Raw genomic sequence first — 19,876 nt, 5'->3', positions numbered from 1 at the left:
CAATTAGTAACATTATTTGCACAAATTAAAAATTTAAAATATTTTGGATGAACTGTTTGTATGATTATTAGATTATGATTCTCACATAATAAAACTGCATGAGAATATTAACGTATTTTTATGATTTTCAATTTTAGAAACTACTTATATGAAAATTCTTTTGGCATATTATATATTACAAAATTTTAAATAAAAAATCTGATATAGACATCACATGACTTCCTTGTACAGAATATTAAATTAAATGCATTTTTTTGCTGCTTTTCATTTAAACTTATTTTTTCAAATTTCATTAGAGACTTAATTCATTTTTCACTTTGCAGCAAGGCAAAAATACATAAAATGTCTTCATTAAAAATTGAAAAATATAGAAAACATAAAACACCAAAATAGAGTTAAAACAATTAAAAATATTTAAAAAAAAAATTAAAATTAGAGTTTCTAAGCAAAAACAAGCTATTTGGCCAGCAGGCAAGAAGGCAGATTTTTCGATGCACAAAACTAAGTTTACTTCTGGTCCCACTTGGTAAAAAGGCACTGAAGGTGCAGAAACTGCCTTAATTCACTATTCTGCTAGGTTTCAAATGTAAACAAATATGGCTGCTACGGTAAAAGAAATTAGGCTTAGCCACACTTAAAAAACTTTTACATTGTTGATACTTCTACAACTACTGCAGATTAATTAAAGGCATAAAAGCCTTTACCGAAAAATAAGAACAACACAATTTAATCATTTTTAAAGCAAAACATCAGTTCAGTTTTCATAACAACAAAGGTATACTTTGCTTTGAATAATTAATATGTTTAACACATTCACGCCGACACGGCGGTGGCACTAGTCTGTCTCATTGGGCGCCGCATACCACCGGTGGCCTGCACTAGTCTGTCTCATCGGGTGGCACATACCACCGGTGGCCCACACTAGTCTGTATTATTGGGCAGCTTGTGCCACCGACGGTACGCATTCGATTGTGTTATTAGATGCTGAAAATTAAAATAATGAAAAATTAAAATTTATAAAAAATTTTTAATAACAATTATAATTAATAACTATTAGCAAATGTACAATTCGTATACAGGTCTGAACAGGTAATAATCGTGCGCCGTCAGACGAAACGTGGCAAAAATTCGAGCGCCATCTCACAGCGAAGAACATAAAAATTGACCCCGGCGTGAACGTGTTAATTTATAAAGGTCTTACATCTTTATAAGTTTTATTATAAGTATACTGATTGCCTAGGATATAAAAAATGTTGAAGCCAGCCCTGTTAATGACTATAAATTTTTCTTCATAACTGTAAGAAAAATCAGGGAATCATAGAAAAATTTAGATTTATATATGTTTACAAAATTGATCTTTTAAGTTTAAAAATGTCAAAATATGAATATTTGCATCATTTAAAACATTTTTGCAACTGAAAGCATATGTTTACAATCAACAGTTGCAAAAACAAAGGCTTTTTTACGACTTCTGTGAACAATTCACAGCACACGCTGAGAATCAGTTTAAATAAGAGTCAATATCAGATTCATTAGTTTAGAAAGTTAAAATTATTACTCAACATATTGTATATCTTTACCTGCATATTTAATGCGCTTTTCAAGTCTAATTGCAAATTTCTTAAAAGACCCAACTGAAGGCTGTGGCTTATCTCACACCCTTGAGAGTAACATCAGAACTAGTCTGTGAATTTAAGCATAACATTACATGGGTCTTGGGCACCTCAGAGGTGAGAGTACAACTTATCCAGTTCCAGCTCAGATTTGAAGGAAAACCCTGCAGGGGACAGACCCAAGTGTCTCCCATCTCTCTACCCCTACCATCAAACCAACAGATAGGACACTTGGCTGTGCTGCAAAGACACTACTGTTGTGTGCATACGGGTTTGTAACAGACTGAATGCACACAGAAATGATTACAGCTTGATAAAATTTATTTTACCTAAAGTAACACTTCACAGCTCTGGAGCTTTCCATAAAAAATAATCATATATCTCTTCAAAGCAACACAGAATATAGTTAATAATAACACTTTAAACTAGTAAGGATGTTAAACACAATGCAATGCAGAGTGCATCTAAAGAGCAAAGCTAACCTGAAGGCATTTCAATACTGTGCACTCATGCTAAACTACCAAACCACAGCTACAATTGAGAAATTTATGCATTCTTGTCTTATATAGTTTTCACCCGGCCACCCAGAAATGTCTAGTACTTCTTGAAATTACTGGACGACATATGAGGGCCAATATGGTTACAATTGCATATGAAATCAATTACAGTTATTCATTTACAATGCCTATTACGGTGACACAGGGACCAAACCAAAATGTTGTCAAAATTGGTGACTCTCGCCAAATTTGGTGACAAAAATTAACCACCAAAATCGTTGCCAGATTGGCGATATCTATTATCTTTGCACATAAACCATAAAATTCAATTCAACAGCAATATCACAAAATAATTTTAAAATGAGTATATCATTAGAATTTTCAATATACAGTCTCACGCGCTGTTGATAGAAAAATTCCCCCCCCCCCCCCCGTACAGTGTTGCCATTACTCGCTTTGAAATCGTTGACTTTGTTAATCAAAAATTAGTTAGAGTGTTACAAAATATGAAATCAATAATAAAAAAATTCCAAATTAGGGCTCCCAAATGTCTATATTGGGTGGAGGATAACGTTATTCAAAATTGATGGCTCAATGCACTCTTAGTGGATTCTAAATTCTGCTTCCAAGTTCCTTCCTAAATTCTAAAAATTTTGCCATCCCTAAATTTGTCATCCCAGTGCCTTCCCTAAAATAAATTTGCCCCAAATTCTGTTATCCAGTACAGCCACACCAGCTCTAGCACCAGGTCTGGGCTTATTTGAATAGCCAATCAATTATTCTCAATTCAAACAACACTAAAAATAATCTTTTTGACCTTTGAATACTATTTACAAAATCTCTTCTCGTCAAGATACTCAACATTTCGCAGCACAGTTAACTAAGTCTGTAATCATTACCAAGCAGAACATCATCATAAAATGTTATCATGCTTCTTACAACATCCATTGTGTTGCCACCTGCTGAAAGAAGGTGCTGCTGTTATTCATAAAACACTAAAAATGATCAATTTTTACTTTTAAATGATGAAGTGTCTATGATTTTGTTTCAGTGATGTGGCAACACACATTTTGTTTTGCTCATATAGCTGTGTTCTGAAGACGTAACGTCCAGTTGTGTTGGCATTTTTATGTGTTAGAGCAAAATAAAATATTTATGCTAATTAAGTGAAAACTTATCATAAAAAATGCATATTCATTGCATTCTAAGTGTGGAGCTTAATTTTTGTCCCCATGTACAAAGAGGCAAACATAATTTCTGGTGTCGATGTATAATCAGGATGTGATGTGTGTAATGTAAGAGTGCAGAAATCAAAAGTGAAAAATAATGCTTCTATTTTTTGGATGTGATGAAAAGCAATTTTAACTCAATGTATAAAGCTGCTCTTATTTCATAATTTGAACTGACAGTGTTTGAGTTTAATGGCTTTTCCTTCCCCCTTTCTTTTGGTACTCCCTGTATTCTAATAGTCAAATCAGGGTTGTTATTTTATTATTATTATTATTTGATTAAGATGAGCTATAAGTCATTTAAGCTAGCAAAGAAAAAAGATGAGCTGGTGCTCATGGCAGAGGAATTAGGATTAATAATTCCAAAGAGTGAAAATAATTACTTTAAAAACTTTAATAGAAAGTTCAAAGTTTATGCAAGTGATGTTGAATTCGTGCAAAATATTATTGATAAAATTCTAGAAGAATATAAAATACAAGATGAGTAACAAAAATCAGACTCATTACTCTAATCAAAATTGACCTGACTTACAGGAAATAAAACTCTCTCAGGCAGAATGAGCATTAGCTAATACTAGGAGAGACTTGAACAAAAAAATCAAAATGTTTAGATGGATTCGCAAATCAAAGCACAGAAAATTTAATTAAAAGTGTAGAAACTTTAACAGTTTTGGTACCTACTGAAGCAAAATCTTTTAATCTCCTTTTCCCAGTCAACCGAAACAGCCTCAGGCATGTAGTGTGTTGTTAGAAATGCGGTGATGAAAGCAAATAATAACAAATAATGATTCATCAGGCTGGCATCAGTACGGAAGTGAAATTAAGAATCAAGACTCTCTGCATGTTTTACTTTGAAAAAAAAGTGCAATTGCAAAATGCAAGCAATTTTTAAGTACTTAAAAAAAAAAAAAAAAAAAAAAAAAAAAAATTGATGTTAGTTTGCAACTTCTAAATTTAGATAATTTCACATATCAGACTTTGCACGTCACATATTCTACATATCCTTATATAAATTTAATATTATACTGGTTACATAAATTACTATTTTGATGCTCCCTGTTACTTATTATATATCTCATAGCAACTGAACTGTACCTTGATCTTTTCCGACAGTTGCATCATCATCTTCATCGCTTTCAAGATCTGTTAAAGTAAAAATAGTCAATTAATAAATACCAATAGTTAGTACAAATAATATAAATAGCTAATTAATAAATTATAGAAAATGCAATGACGATCCAAAATTTAAAAATGAACATAAAATTTTAATTTTTGCATATTGTTTTTGAACAATTTCAAACATGTAATTAAGCAAAAAAAAAAAAAAAAAAAAGAGGGGGGGGGAACTTCATACTGTATTGATATATTGATATAACAAGAGAGACATAAAGGAAGGAACTTTATATTGCATCAGTTCTTACAGCAAAGGCATAGATCACTTTTCTTCAAGATGCAAAATGCGAAATAAAATTTTTTTGCCACTCAAAGAAGAGAGATTTATACTCAGTTGCCCTTGAAACTGATAAAATTTTAAATCTAATTGGATTATTTTGCTCCTTGAATATGAAAGATCTATATCAATCGCTATAAAAATTTATGCCAGTCTAAAGCTGATGTTTGTCTAATTTTATATTTTCTACTGGCATGTGTCTATTTCATATACTTTTTTAAATCCTGCAATTATAATAGTCGTGCACATTTTATATTTACATGGCTTAAAATTAGCCTTGAAATAATGTTAATACATAGGTTTTTCTTGAATAATAGTAAAACTTATAGAAATGCCCTGAAAATTTTTTCATATGACAGCATTACATAAAATACAATTATTTTAAGCATTTCTCAGCTCATAAATTAAAATTAACAACAAAACAAAAGGGAGAGAGAAAAATCTTTCAACAGAAGTAATTTTTCACATTATATGCTCATGAACAACATCACAATAAATGTAAAATGCATTTACCAAGATAATCCAGTCTGTCAGGCCTTAAACTGTTAATGCAATAATTATTCCTGGAGACTTCCAACAGAGGTGAATTCAACTCTAATGCATCCAGGTTTATACTTGTGCCTTTTATAAAAGAACAAAAGATTTATTTCCATATTGCAGCAAAAGCACAGTAATGCAAGACTAAAAAATATTTCCAAGTTGGCATACAGTTGCCATTTACTTAACATGATGAATAAAAAAAATGAATGTTTAAAATTACTTTCTGAGAGTCTAAAAATTTTCTTTCTGGAATTTATAATTACTCCCAGAGAAGAAAAATTTTATAAAATATATTTAAGGTTTTACCTAGGTAACTGATACAGTTTCAGTTATATTGGTCATGAGAGTAGCTACGATGCTTTAGTTAATGTCACTGTTAGTAAAATATTCCCCTCAACATTTTTGTTATTCTATTTCGGCAATCCTTTACAAATAACGAGTTTTAATTTTGCTCTATAATGATCCAAAATTGTATAAATAATCATGTTTTCTATAATTCTGCTGGTTATAATAACATACTATAAGGTATTTTCTGCATGCCTTCATAGTGTAATGGAAGCAAACTCAGCACGTATTCGAGAGGTCCAGGTTCGAGTGCCCGCAAGGGCATTCCTCATTTTTCACATCTCCAGCATCAAAATAACCTAATATATCTGCAGTGGTGCCAGAATTAAAAGGTGGTGAATGATGACTCTTTACGACCAAGATTTGGCAACTGGGGCCCCTAATCCTAAATCACCCTTTAAAAGGCACAGTATATAAGGTATTTTCTCCGTCCTTTACCTTCATGGTGTAACAGTATTCAGGCGCATATTCGAGAGGTCCAGGTTTGAGTCCTGGCAAGGGCATTGTTCATTTTTCATGTTCCCTGTTTAAAAGTAGCCTAATGTCTCTACATTGGCACACGAACTAAAAAAAAAAAAAAAAAAAAAAGGTGGTGGGTGATGATTCTTTACCACCAGGATTTGGCAATTAAATCCCTTAATCCCTAGTCCCCCTTTAAAAGACGGAGTAGATAAGGTACTTTCTCCTTCCTTTCTGCATGCCTTCGTGGCGTAACGGTAGCACACTTGGCACATATTCAAGAGGTCCAGGTTTGAGTCCTGGCGAGGGCATTACTCATTTTTCAGGTCTTCTGTTTCAAAATAATCTAATGTCTCTACAGTGGTGCCTGAACTAAAAAAAAAGGGGGGGATGGATGATCATTCTTCACTACCAGGACTTCGCGATTAGGTCCCCTAATTCCCAGTGGCCGTTTAAAAGGAAGCAAAGGTATTTTCTCTCTCCTTTCTGCATGCCTTCATGGTGTAATGGTAGCACACTCGGCGCATATTCAAGAGGTCCAGTGTTTGAATCCCGGAGAAAGCACTGCTCATTTTTCATGCCTCCTGCATCAAAAAAACCCAATGTCTCTTACAGCACAGTTAAAACAGAGATGAGCTAAAATATGATGTAAATCTAGAAATCTCTATGAAAACAAGAGACAAAAGATATATAAAATACTTTAAAATGCAAAATAAGATAAATGCTTAGTCAAGAATATGCAGCTTTTACTGGAAAATGGATGTTATAAATGAAAAAGCATATTGTTTTCACCTCCAGTTACTAGCAGTAACTTTTTCCCGGAAGAACGGGCCTGAACAGAGTCTAGACAAGCAGTCACTGTAACATTGGTAACATGTTGACAGCCACTGACATCAAGTAGTTGGAGGTATGGGCAAAGAAGTACTAAAGTTAACAAACCTAAAATAAAAATGAACCTTTATTATTAATAACATCATCAGGATGATTTAGTTTCACACAATGAAAGTTGAAATGATAATTGAACATCTGCTCCAAGTGAAAAGCATAAAAAAAAAAAAAAAAAAAAAGAGCTAAAATGTAATTTAAGACATTTCTTAAGCAAACTATAAAAGACTGAAATTATATATATATATATATATATATATATATAAACTGAAAGGTTTCAGATTTTAAATTACGTCCAAAGGGGCATTTTTTTAACATTTTGTGTATTACCTTTATTTATTATATACAGTCAAAAGTCTTTAATCTGAACTCGTCGAGACTTCGGCGATTCCAGATTATCAGTTTTTCTTGATTATAGATCATCAGTTTAAATCTGGTAAGATGGCATGCAGAAATTATAAAATTAAAAATATGAAACCGTAATTTATGAAATAAAGAGCAATTATGATCTAAAGGGTATCAAAATTTACAAAAAAAAAAAAAACTTAATATTTATTTGCTTACTTTATTAAACATTTCTTTCAACGCGCGCACGCATAAAGCATACATTACACATAGTCGAAATTAGAAAATTGCAACCAGAAAACTATTTGATGTGTATTCATGATATTTATAATAATGAGGAATTTGATTTAAATCGTATCAAAGACGGAGTACATCGAGATGAAATACTACATTTAGTAAGGAATTATAAGCCGAATAAAATAAAAACATCTGCCCTGAAGATAAGGATAGTGCTGACAGATCAACTTCCAGTTCATTTCGCGCCGCGTCCCCCCCCCCACAGAGCAGTATGAAATTGATAAACAGATTTCGGAATGGTTAGAGAAACAAAGGATATTCCTTTATCTATTTTTTGCAGCAATTCCACATTTTGTTTGATGGACATCGAAACATGCTTTCGCTTTGTAGATCCTTTGGCAGCTCCAGAATCGAAAATTCTTTTTGACATAATCAAAAGTTCAAGCTTACTTTTATAAAATTGCTCTAACAGTCTGCAAAAAATAATAAGCCGGATCCAATTAGAAGATTAAGGAACAACGCAATCTGCAACATTAACTAAAATAGATAATTTTAGCTTAGGTTATACCATCCGTTATACAATAAATGCACATGAGTAAAGGTATTATGGACATACGTTAACGCATGCGCAGAAAGTTTGTAGCTTTGAGGTCTGGATTATAGATCATTCTGGATTAAAGACTTTTGAATGCATCATGTCTTTTGTACTCAAACCATAAAATTCAGTTCAATAGCAATGTCGCAAAATAATTTTAAAATGAACATATCTTTAGAATTTCTGAGACACAGTTCCACGTGCTGAAGATAAAAATGCCCCCCCCCCCGGGCAGAGAATTGCCATTGCTCGTTTTTAAATCGTTCAGTTTGTTACTCAAAAATTCATTTAAGTTTTACTTTTGTAAAACTTTAACGAATTTTATTATCAAATTATGATTGAATTATGAAATCAATAATAAAAGAAATTCCAAATTTCAAATTTGGTGGTTCTACATGCCCATATTCGTAGGAAGATTATGTCATTCAAAATTCAATGGCTCTATGTACCGTTGTTTTATCACAACATAAGAAATATACATACATTTATGCAGATTTTTCATTATTTAATTTCTTCAAATATAATGCAGGACTCTAACATTAGGTGGCAACAGTTTGAAAAGTGATTTGCCATTTACAGTGATTCATTGCAAAATCACAAAATAAAAACAATAATCCTTCAGGGACAAAGCCCTTTTGGACTCAAAATAAACTGAAAAACAAGCACAGAATTTATAGATTGCTTGCAACAAAAGCGTAACACACAAAGTGAATAATTTCAAAAATAGTTATTTCTTCCTTTAAAGAGACAAACATTAGAAAAATGAAGCTAGCTGCCTGCTGATGCAGCATTACATATACAATTACTCAATGCAGTACTAGTAGATGATATTTTGGGAATCACTGCAATGGTGTACCAGCCACCATCAGATTGCAAATCTTGCTAACAAGCAGATTCACAGAGTCACACAAACTTCTCACAAACAAATGAGTCCATCTGCTCTAAACAACTAAACATGCAATTCATTTGACTAGGTCACACAATAGCAATCACCCATTATACATTTTCTGGCTCAGGTGATTTAGTTCCTCAAGTTTCATTGTATTTCTCATTCAATTAATTCACTTCATGGCAAGGCAAAAATACATAAAAACTCAAAACATCTTCAATAAAAATTGTAAAAGAAAGAAAAACATAAAACATAAAATACAGCTAAAAAAAACAATTTTTACAATTAAAATTAAAGTTTCTCTGCAAAAATAAACAATTCGGCCAGCTGGCAAGAAGACACATTTTTCAGTGCACAAAACTGAAAGTTTACTTTTGGCAAGTGGGAACTTGCCGAAAAGACACTGAAGTTGGTACACAAACTGACTAAATTCACTATTCTATTAAGTTTCAAATGTAAATAAATGGCTGCTTTATTACACTTAGTACCACCAAGGCTGCTATCACATGTCGGTTTGTTTCGGAAGAACAACTGTTCGGAACAATTTTTCTGTTTTGTCACAACAGCCAATCAACATAGATCACTTTGGGGTTAACACAGGGAAAACTGGCTCCCCATTACAAACAAGCTGATATTCAAAGCTGATAGCTAATTGGTTGAAAACGAACAACATGCAGTTTTTTTGGAAAGGAAGGAAAAAGGTCACACATCTTTCTTTCAATAGTCAATCACTTTTAAAGCAAAAAATGCACAGTTTACCAACATATAAGTATAAAAAAAAAACAACTCATTGAGCCAGTTAACACAGTGGGTATGCAAATATATATATATATCCAATATACAAAATTTCAACGTTCTGAGGCTACTCGTTTTTGAGTTATGCAAGATACATACATACATATGTATGTTTAGACATCAAGAAAAAATAATCCACTTTACAATCCCTTTTAGGAAAAAGAGTCCTTTATTCTGTCTGTACATAGAGATGTCATGAACAAACATCATTCAAATTGATTTGAGAGTAGTCAAAATGGATATTTTCATTGAAATTACGATATCTGATATTTTTCACAATCACAATACTTCCTTTACTTGATACCAGAAGTATACACATGTTGACTGACACACACACTGACTGACAATTACAAAATCCTACATTACTGTACAAATAATGTAACCTGTATGTATAACATTTAATGCTATACAGTGTATTTATTGTGGTTTGAAAGAAATTTGGGGTCTGATTAATGGCTAGACACCCAATTTAGAAAAATAAATTCTTTTAATGAATCAAAACATGTACACAGCCATAAAATAACATGAAACTCAGCGATGAGAAAAATACGTACATAAACTTGTAAAAACAGAAGGCAAAAGTTCTCTTTTGCAGTTGTGCAGAGATGATATTCTCATCGCACATGCGCAAAGAAGAGAACTCGAAGCACCGAAGAAATGGGGGGGGGGAAGCCCCACAGACATCAACTTTAATTTGGAATGCGATTCAATTTAATGCTCATATCCTTTCAATGGTCACCATTCTTTTCAAGAAGAGACAGTCCCATTCTAGCATACTTGTGGATGCCCCATTCTTCTGGCTTCTCAATTTGCCAGTAGTCAAATGGTGATACATCATGGATATAAGGCTTGTCTATCAAAGTACTATTGAAGTATGATTGGTAAGACTCCAACAATTGCTTCAAATATTTGTAATTCAGCTGCAACCATCCCCAGTCATTAGAAAAAGCATCCAAAATCTTAGCAAAGCTGTACTTAGCATTTTAGCGTTTCCTCAGTTTACTAGGAAAATCTACTTAATGTGAATTCAAAGTAAGCAATCATCAGTTAGTAAGACTTTAAGGTAATCTTCAATTATATTAAACATAAAAATAAAAATGGTTTTATGATAAATAATGCTGATCTGAAAGGACATCAAAATCCTTAACAGTGTAACATCTGAGATTTAGTTGCAATTAATAATTTTTTCATGAAATGTTTTTAACATATGTTTTCCATATTTCAGTACTAATAATTTTAAAATATAAAATTAAATAAAGTGGGATTTAAATGATAAATTTAAATTGTAGTTTAAAAATTCATCTACTTTAATTTTAATTAAAAAAACAATATTTGGAATCAAGATTTTGAAAGATGTGTTCAGCTATATAATTAGTTAATATTAAAAATATTTTGCAGGGGAAAATGAGCAATTTATAATATACAAGAAATACCTTGATCTCCAATATTAGGGCAACCTCGAAGATAAACTGTTTCTAATGTACCTTGTCTAGAAATGGATGAGAGTCCTTCATCAGTTATCTGCACAAATCAGAAGCAATAGATTACAATAAAGTTTTTAAATAATTTTACATACTTTGCTTTTAACAGTTAAATTACAAATGTTGGAAACATACATGGCTTTGAATATTCTTTGCATTCAAATAAATATTAAACACTTTGCCCTTTTCAAAACAAAAGAGGGAATAACAAGTTTTCCTTATATATAAACCAACGTAAATAATAATAATAAGACTTAAATATCTAATGTAATTCTAAAAGAATTAAAATCCAGTAATTATTTTTTAATTATATTAACTGATCATACTTTTAAAAATTTCGAATTACATAGCCCTAAAATTTATGGTCCACCAATGCTGAATGACCATGGTAGTTTATCCAAGCCCAAGTTGTTTTGGATCTAGTTAAATGCCTTATACGTAACATGAGTTTAAGCCTTCTTAAAAAATCTTTCATGAAGGCATGCAAATTTTGTGCAGTTTGTCCCAATTAGCAAACTAATGTAGATGCAATACTTGATACAAGGATCTTTGATTTAAGAATGAATTATATTATAATTATCCCTATTAAATGTTTATAAGAACAAGCTTCAATAATAAAAATTTATAGCTCAAAAAAAGTCAAATTTCTAAAGCAAAATTTCAAGTACTTTCTGTAATTAAGGCATAATATTTAAATCAAAACTATCACAATAACTAACTATAATAACAATATTCTAATATTAACTTTCTGCATATCTTTATCACAAAAGTTTAAATACTGAATATAAATATATGTAATACCCTGTCTAAATAATTGATGTGCAGTGTCCGTAAATTATAGCAGCTGGATAAAGAAGTTAGAGAATAATCACTAATTTCAGTGCAACCACTTAGATCCAAATACCTGAAATATAACATATGTAAAACAAGAGAAATAAGTTTCTACATAGTAAAAATTTGGAGTAACATCTTTTTTTTTTTTTTTTTTTTTTTTTCATGTAGTAGATAGTTGTGACGATACCTGAGCTTTTTACAACCTCTACTAATTGCATATATGACATCATCATCAATATTTTGATTGTGAGCCAAGCACAGATCTTCCTATAATGAAATTTAAGTTAGTTTCGCCAAAGTTAAATTTTGAATGAATATTCAAGAGTGAGGAAAGAAAAAAAATCCAAGATTAGACAGAAATAACAGTCAAATTTATATTCAAAGAAGAAAATCTCAGTATAATGGAGAAAAAACTTTGAACATTTTCTTACTTAATTAAAAAAAAATTAAAACTACATATAAAAGCACAAAATTAAATTTAAATCACCGTCTGTTTTCCTAATCAGGTCTTTTTGATTAAGGGGTGGGGGGGACTGAAATCCGATTTTTGAGATTTCAGTTTACCACTTTATAAGCATCATTAACAAGTGTTTTTTTCAAAGATAATTCTGAAATCCAAATATATGGCTTTGTATTCTAAGTTCCCCAAAAGATGGCAGAAATATTTTATGATTATGTTCAAACTATGATGTTGTGATTTGTTCATATGGAGCCGAGTTAGCTTATAATATTCGTGAATAAAAGTTGCATAGAAAATGTTTTATGTTTAATATTATTTGAGATTTAGTCAAATTTTACAGATTTTTAACATATATTTTCTTCAATACTGAATCATGATTCCAATACTAATACAACTGAATATGTGCATATTATGCTACATATTGTTATGAATATTTAGTACCAAAAATGAGTGCTGAAATGAATTATATTATAAAATTAATATGTACTTTTTTCATAATGCTTGATAATAATGCTACTAACAATATGAAAAACATAAAAACACACACAAAATGCTCTTCACGCACAATTATGCAATATATAAACTGGCTATTTGAAACTACACAGCAAATATTAAAGGTGATGAAAAATGCCCATGAATATGAAAATGCAGATCATGGGCAACATATGCATTATGTTCCATCAGTCACAGAAGAATTTTAATAAAATACGAATATTCTGAGTTCTGTATTGAAAGATATTAATAGTATTCTAGATTTAATTTTGTTGTCTCTACATATTACTTATTGTATTGAAACAAAATGGAATAATATACAAATTAAGCCAAGCTGCTAGTAACACCTGACACATGAAAATCTGAGCAATTTAGATAGAATTAGTTATGTTGAAGCAAAATTCTTTTACATTGAGAGGAGGAAAATTTTGTACTATAAAATAAAAACACCAAGAAAATAAATAAATTTTACATATGTGTCACTTAATAAAAAAGAAGAAAGCAGAACACTTACAAGACTAGATAAACGCCCAATATGATGCAAGCCACTTGATGTTACTATAAGGAGAAAAAAAAAAAAAAAAAAAGTTTCTAACTTTGTGTCATAAAAACTTATCATTTTTACCCTGTAAGAACAAAATCTAAATATGAAAGAACATGAACAATTATTAGTGAATTCAAATAGCAGTGAAATGAAATTGTTAATTTGTTAATACTGAAACTACTACATAAGGAATTACATACAGATAATAGCTTATAAATCAAATCAATCATACAGATAATATTTTATGAACAAAATCACAATCTTTGACAGTAAGTAAATTTCCTTTACATTTTTAAAGTTTACAGTTAAATACTGAAGGGAATATAATACTTTTTTACATACACATATAATTAAATCCTAGGAAATAGGAAATTCTAGTGAAAGAAATTCTTACTTTTGAATATAACTTACAAAGAATAATAAAATAAATAAAAAAGTCTTTTGTACTTTCAAATAAATTATTTTAAAAATCCAAGTCTAAAACTTCTCTAACTATAACACTTTTTCTGAGCACATAGATGAATACAATATGCATACTCATAGACGCAAAGAGTGATCAAACTTTACAGCAATAAGAACCAATAACTTAGAATTCAGAAATATTCAACAACCTCAGCTGTTTATATAAACATAAATAAATAATTCTTGCTACTGCTGCCCTATACTAAAAGAAGTATTTTCTATGCCATACAAATTGAAATTTTTACTTTGCATTGAAAATAAAGTCCTTTCAACTATCTGGGCTAGTGCTGGAGAAGAGAGTCACCGATTAAGGAAAAAAGTGGAAAATCCAAACTACCTATTTTCATGTATTGTGTGTGTGTTTATTTCTTTACAAAATCAGTAATTTTATTTTTTTTTAGAGAATGTATAACTATCTGTTGAATTTTACTGTGCATTTGTCAAAATGGTATTTTACCACTGTATTTGAATGTCCTTTGGTCAACAAAATACAAACAATTTCAACAGAAGTCACTACTGTCTCGAATTATTCAAATTCCTTATTCTTAGCACTTGTCAGCATGATCTTTATTCATCTTTTAGTTCTAGAATTTTAAATGAATTTTCAAAGGATATGAAATAAGCTGAAAAATGTGTATCAAACAAAAAAAAAAAAAAAAAAAATCCCAGCGATCAACTGAAGCAATGTCATATTGTGCCCCAATTTCATTGTCCATTCCTCATATTCAATTAATTCATGTATTTCGATTAATGCAAATTTTTATTTTATTGTTAAAACAAATTCCTTATTCTTAGCACTTGTCAGCATGATCTTTATTCATCTTTTAGTTCTAGAATTTTAAATGAATTTTCAAAGGATATGAAATAAGCTGAAAAATGTGTATCAAACAAAAAAAAAAAAAAAAAAAAATCCCAGCGATCAACTGAAGCAATGTCATCTACTACACGTACACAGAATGAATTGTACGAGGTAATTATTGAAACTAAACCTAAAGGCGCAGTTCAATGGTTTTTTAGACATATTTGGACTTCATTATGTTAGTTTTTTACACACTCATTCCCCCATATTTTTCTGTTTATACCCCACAAATGATCTAAAAAATGACTAACCACAATTTGAAGAAAGATGTTATGGTCTAGAACAATATAAAAAAAGCATTTAATTCAAATAAGGAGTTATTTTGTATTTTGAAAGATAGAATCAGAGATTTTTCTTTGATCTATATACATCTTAAGAAGAGAATAAAAATTAAAGAGGAATGGAGAGTGCACAGTGAAGAGAAACTGCAAATTAATTACTAAAATTATGTTTAAAAGGCTGCAACCTTACTAAGGCTTTTTTATAACAACTAATTATTTAGTTTTTCATACAGAACTACATGGTAATCAATATATACAGACACACCTAATCCTAAAGTATTTAATTAATTCATAACATAGCAAAATCTTGATTGCAGATGTACTCAGCTTCTCCTATTGCAAAATGTAACAATAAATATCAATAATATTATTAAGGTATGCCTTTGTTAGAATGTATTTCCAATGTATATATCTTTTATGCTATCTTGATAGAAGATACATTTTTAAAATTAACTTTCACAGTAAGTAAGATCTAGAATTTTAAATGAATTTTCAAAGGATACGAAATAAGCTTAAAAATGTGTATCAAAAAAAAAAAAAAAAAAAAAAAAAAGTGATGTGATTTTGTACACATTCCACTTCTGAATTTACTCATGGTAGTAAATTCAGAAGTGGAATGTTTTGTCATTTTATTTATTACTTCGATGACTTAATGCACTGAGCATTCTAAAATTATCACCCATATAATATTGTTTTAAAAAAATTATTGATTCATATAAATAAGTGTTTCAGTGCAGAGATATTTTCTTTAATTTTAGCTGTGTTTCTAAGATAAAAATATTACTTATTACAAAGTGGACTGTATTTAAGAAAGCAAAGATCCATATGTGACTTGTAAGTTGCATGTCAACCATGCTTGATGTATGCTATAAATTAATGCAATAAGTAATCATATATATACAGCTAAAAGTTAGTTGGACTTTATTCTGACTGACAATTGTATAATAAGATCATACTGACCAGTTTAAAAAGAATCCCTCCCCCCAACTAAGTAAAATATAAACTAGAAACAAAACTAGAACAAAAAGAGGGATTATAAATTCACTTCCCATATTTCATACATTTTTTATTCTAGTTTTAAAGTTCTATTTTACAAAGTGGTAGTACAATAATTTATTCAATAAAAGCAAGGCAAACATTGACACTAAACAGCAGTTTTCAGTCAGCATGGACATAATTCCCATAGGTACATAATATAAAATAAAGCTAAAATATTTAAATAATTAAAATTTTTTGTGTTAGTAAAATAAAATTCAATATATAAAACTAAATTATACTGAGTCAACTACTCAGTCACATATACTTTATTTTAAAGTAAACTACTTAGTTATTGACACTTAGTTACTAAAATTCTTTTAATACAATATAATAAAAGAAACAATAAAATCAATTACTTATTACATTAAAAAAGCAGTTATAAAAACAGATACAAGAAATAAATATCTCTCTACACTTCTCTAAGACAATTATTTTTCTTAATCATAAAAGACAAGTTATGCAGATAGACTATTCATAAATCACTTTCTAATCATTAATATGATAATACTATTTCTACTAATAGATATGATAATACTATTTCTACTAAGCATATGATAATACTATTTCTACTAAGCATATGATAATACTATTTCTACTAATTTCACTAATTAATTTTTTAAGTATAAAAAACAACAAATGTCCACTCTTTAAAAACAATATACAAGAATATTCAATGCATTTTTATACATTTAAATAATTCACTTACAATCTGTAAATATTCCTCCAACATATAGTATTTTCATATTTCTTAAACTCTATAAATAATAAAAATATTGCATGAGTAAATTGAAAATGATATCATGGAATAGTTAATTGCATACAAATGACAAACACAGAAACTTACATATATTGAATTGCGTATGAATTCAAATATTTCAATACTTAAATAAAAGGATATAATACTAAATCAAAACAATCTGAAAATAACTATTGGGTTTAGTTTTGAAAATAAAAAAAAGGCATGCCACATTTGTACTTGACACTATTAATGTGGCAATTATGGAGAAAACAATGGTAGCTATGGACTTTTCAGCATACTATTAGCAGACATTTTATGTTTCTCTGCATTAGTAACTCAGAATACGTATTTATATTTATAAGCTTAGTCTTGTTTTGAAAACTATTTCTTGAAAAAGTACACTTTTAGCACCTATTTCTGTAAATCAACCATGTACATAAGCCAAATGACCTAACTCAAGAATACACAACTTGGTAATACTGAATCAGTATTGTTTACTGCATGAGAATGTTCACTCTTAATTATATTGGGTAACTTGAAAATAAAAAATAAAGCAACAGTTACTTTACAATTTAAGGATGTTATTAACAAAATGAAAACCTAACTATATTATTACATTCTAAATATTTTAATATTTATTTTTAATACTTTAATACAAACACACTGCACTCATTAATTTTCAACATTCTTATAGTTGTAGTATTTGCTACAATCACTTTTAAGGAATCTTACGAAATCTGCAAAACAAGTGTGTTCAATTTGTTATATTTCTTGATGCTTCATTAAAGCATTTTACTTTTATGACAATGAAATATTTATATCAATTTTCCTTTTTTTTCCACTCTACATTAAAGCATTTTACTTTTATAATCGGTCATTACTTTAACAAACTTGCTTTAGAAGTACAGTAAAAGATTCAACATTCAACTAGCCAGAAAGCTCAAGTAAGTGGTTTAGAATTTCTAAAATTCTACCTTTCCAAAACATTAAGTGAGCACACAGAAGACACTGTCATCAAACAGTGTGATTTAACACTAATAATGGATATACATAGCATCAAAACATAAGATCTTCACTATAGTTTTATGCAAATCCATTAAGGTCTCAAAAGGCTGGTTTAGTTTTTCTAAGCAAACAATACAAGTCAACTGCTCTGTTTTTATCTTGCATTAAAAAAAAAAAAAAAAAAAAAAAAAAAAATTAAAATTTGAAACTTTTCTTTAAGAAAGAATAGGCAGTGAAATATTTTATGGGATCCTGGTATCAAGAAAAGTGTGTGCGTGTGATTTTATGTGAAGACTTATGATAAGCACTTTAAGTCTTTTATATGCAAAACTTACACAAAGTCGTAACTTGCATAACTTGTATAGTGTCATCTGAAAAATTCTGGGTTTTCTCAGATTGGAACGCATCCCCCCCCAGTTATTTAGTTCTGCTGATAAGAAATAACCTTGATTGAAGGATCTCCTTCAATCAAGGTTATTTCTTATCAGCAGAACTAAATAAGAGTATTTATTTTTATTTAAATGCAGTTTTTTCTGCTTGCATTGCATAATTCTAGCATGTGCTGTAATATTTATTTGGCAAAAAAATTTTCAATAATACTTTAATACAATCATTGTGCTCATTAATTTTCAATATTCTTATAGCTTTAGTACATATTTCCTACAATCACTTTTAATAAGTCTTATGAAATCTGCAAATCAAGTATGCTTAATTTTTTTTTTTTTTTTTTTTGATACTTCATTAGAGCATTTTACTTTTACAACAATGAAAAATGTATGTCAATTTTACTTTTTACCACTCTACATTAAAGTATTTTACTTTTATGACTGGTCATTACTTTTACAAACTTGCTTGGTATCTTAAAGTCACAATACAACGTCTCTGCAACATCATGCACTAAGAAATTGCTATTTAAATAGCTTTTCCTCAGAAATGCAAGAAACTGCTATGAAAGTTAATTTCTTCAAACATTTCTTGTTATACAATGCTAATTTGCCTTGAAATAAAAATAAATACTCTTTAAAGTACTTATATCACATTAATGTCACCAGCTGGTATAAACATTCCATTTTTTGAGTTATAGAATGGATAATGATACAATATAAAGAATTCTTACAATTTTATCTTTTGAACTTAAATGATTTACTTTCCGCTTCAACAATATTTTGCCTTATTATCAGTTTTTTGCATGCTTTCCTGTGCAATCCCCCCAAATTATACCACATGAAATAAGCACCCAATAAAGTAATGTTTACATATATTTGGTTTTAAACTAAAAACATTTATTTCAAATTAATTCACTATTTCTTTAACAAAGACATGAGCATTCCAACACATCTTGAAGAGGAAAAACAAAAGGTTTAATACATGGTTAAAACATAACTGTTAGATAGATTAATAATCCTCGGAATGTAGCTCACTCATGCTGCATGATACATTATGCTCTAGTGGGTTTAATTATCTTATAATACAAAATATTTAAGATAACAATATGGCGATTACACCTAAAATTAAATCAAATTTAAGGGAAAAGTTTCTCTAACACAGGTGAAATGCAGAATTCAAAACTGAGTTTACATGTCTTAAGTTCACATAAGTAAAAATTTAATCTAATTAATTGCAAATTTACTCCAGACAAATTTTATGGTGCAATAAAGATATCAATAATAGATTACTTGTACAATTTATGTAATATTATGAAATAGTACTGTGAAACCTTGGTTCACAAATTTAATTTACTCCTGTAAGACATTTGTGAAACAAAATGATCTTAAACCAAAACAATTATTCTCATAGGGAAT

The 19,876-nt window shown here is 29.6% G+C and overlaps 1 protein-coding gene across 2 annotated transcripts in view; it reads right to left on the bottom strand.

The window, feature by feature from the left end:
• Positions 1-19,876, bottom strand: part of LOC118203108 (putative RNA-binding protein EEED8.10) — a 92,834-nt gene that overhangs the window by 8,953 nt on the left and 64,005 nt on the right. For both annotated transcript variants that reach the window (XM_085812796.1, XM_085812797.1), the window contains 8 exons: positions 17,037-17,085; positions 13,661-13,704; positions 12,382-12,461; positions 12,162-12,264; positions 11,313-11,400; positions 6,926-7,072; positions 5,303-5,410; positions 4,435-4,482 (listed from right to left, as the gene is read on the bottom strand). In XM_085812796.1, coding sequence (XP_085668922.1) covers positions 4,435-4,482; positions 5,303-5,410; positions 6,926-7,072; positions 11,313-11,400; positions 12,162-12,264; positions 12,382-12,461; positions 13,661-13,704; positions 17,037-17,085 — 667 coding nt within the window. The remainder of the gene's footprint in view (positions 1-4,434; positions 4,483-5,302; positions 5,411-6,925; positions 7,073-11,312; positions 11,401-12,161; positions 12,265-12,381; positions 12,462-13,660; positions 13,705-17,036; positions 17,086-19,876) is intronic.

This window comes from Stegodyphus dumicola, chromosome 3, assembly GCF_044657685.1.
Source record: "Stegodyphus dumicola isolate Sdum_Otavi_A_Nest chromosome 3, ASM4465768v1".
Taxonomy (NCBI): Eukaryota; Metazoa; Arthropoda; class Arachnida; order Araneae; family Eresidae; genus Stegodyphus; species Stegodyphus dumicola.
This window is presented reverse-complemented; position numbering and strand designations above follow the sequence as displayed.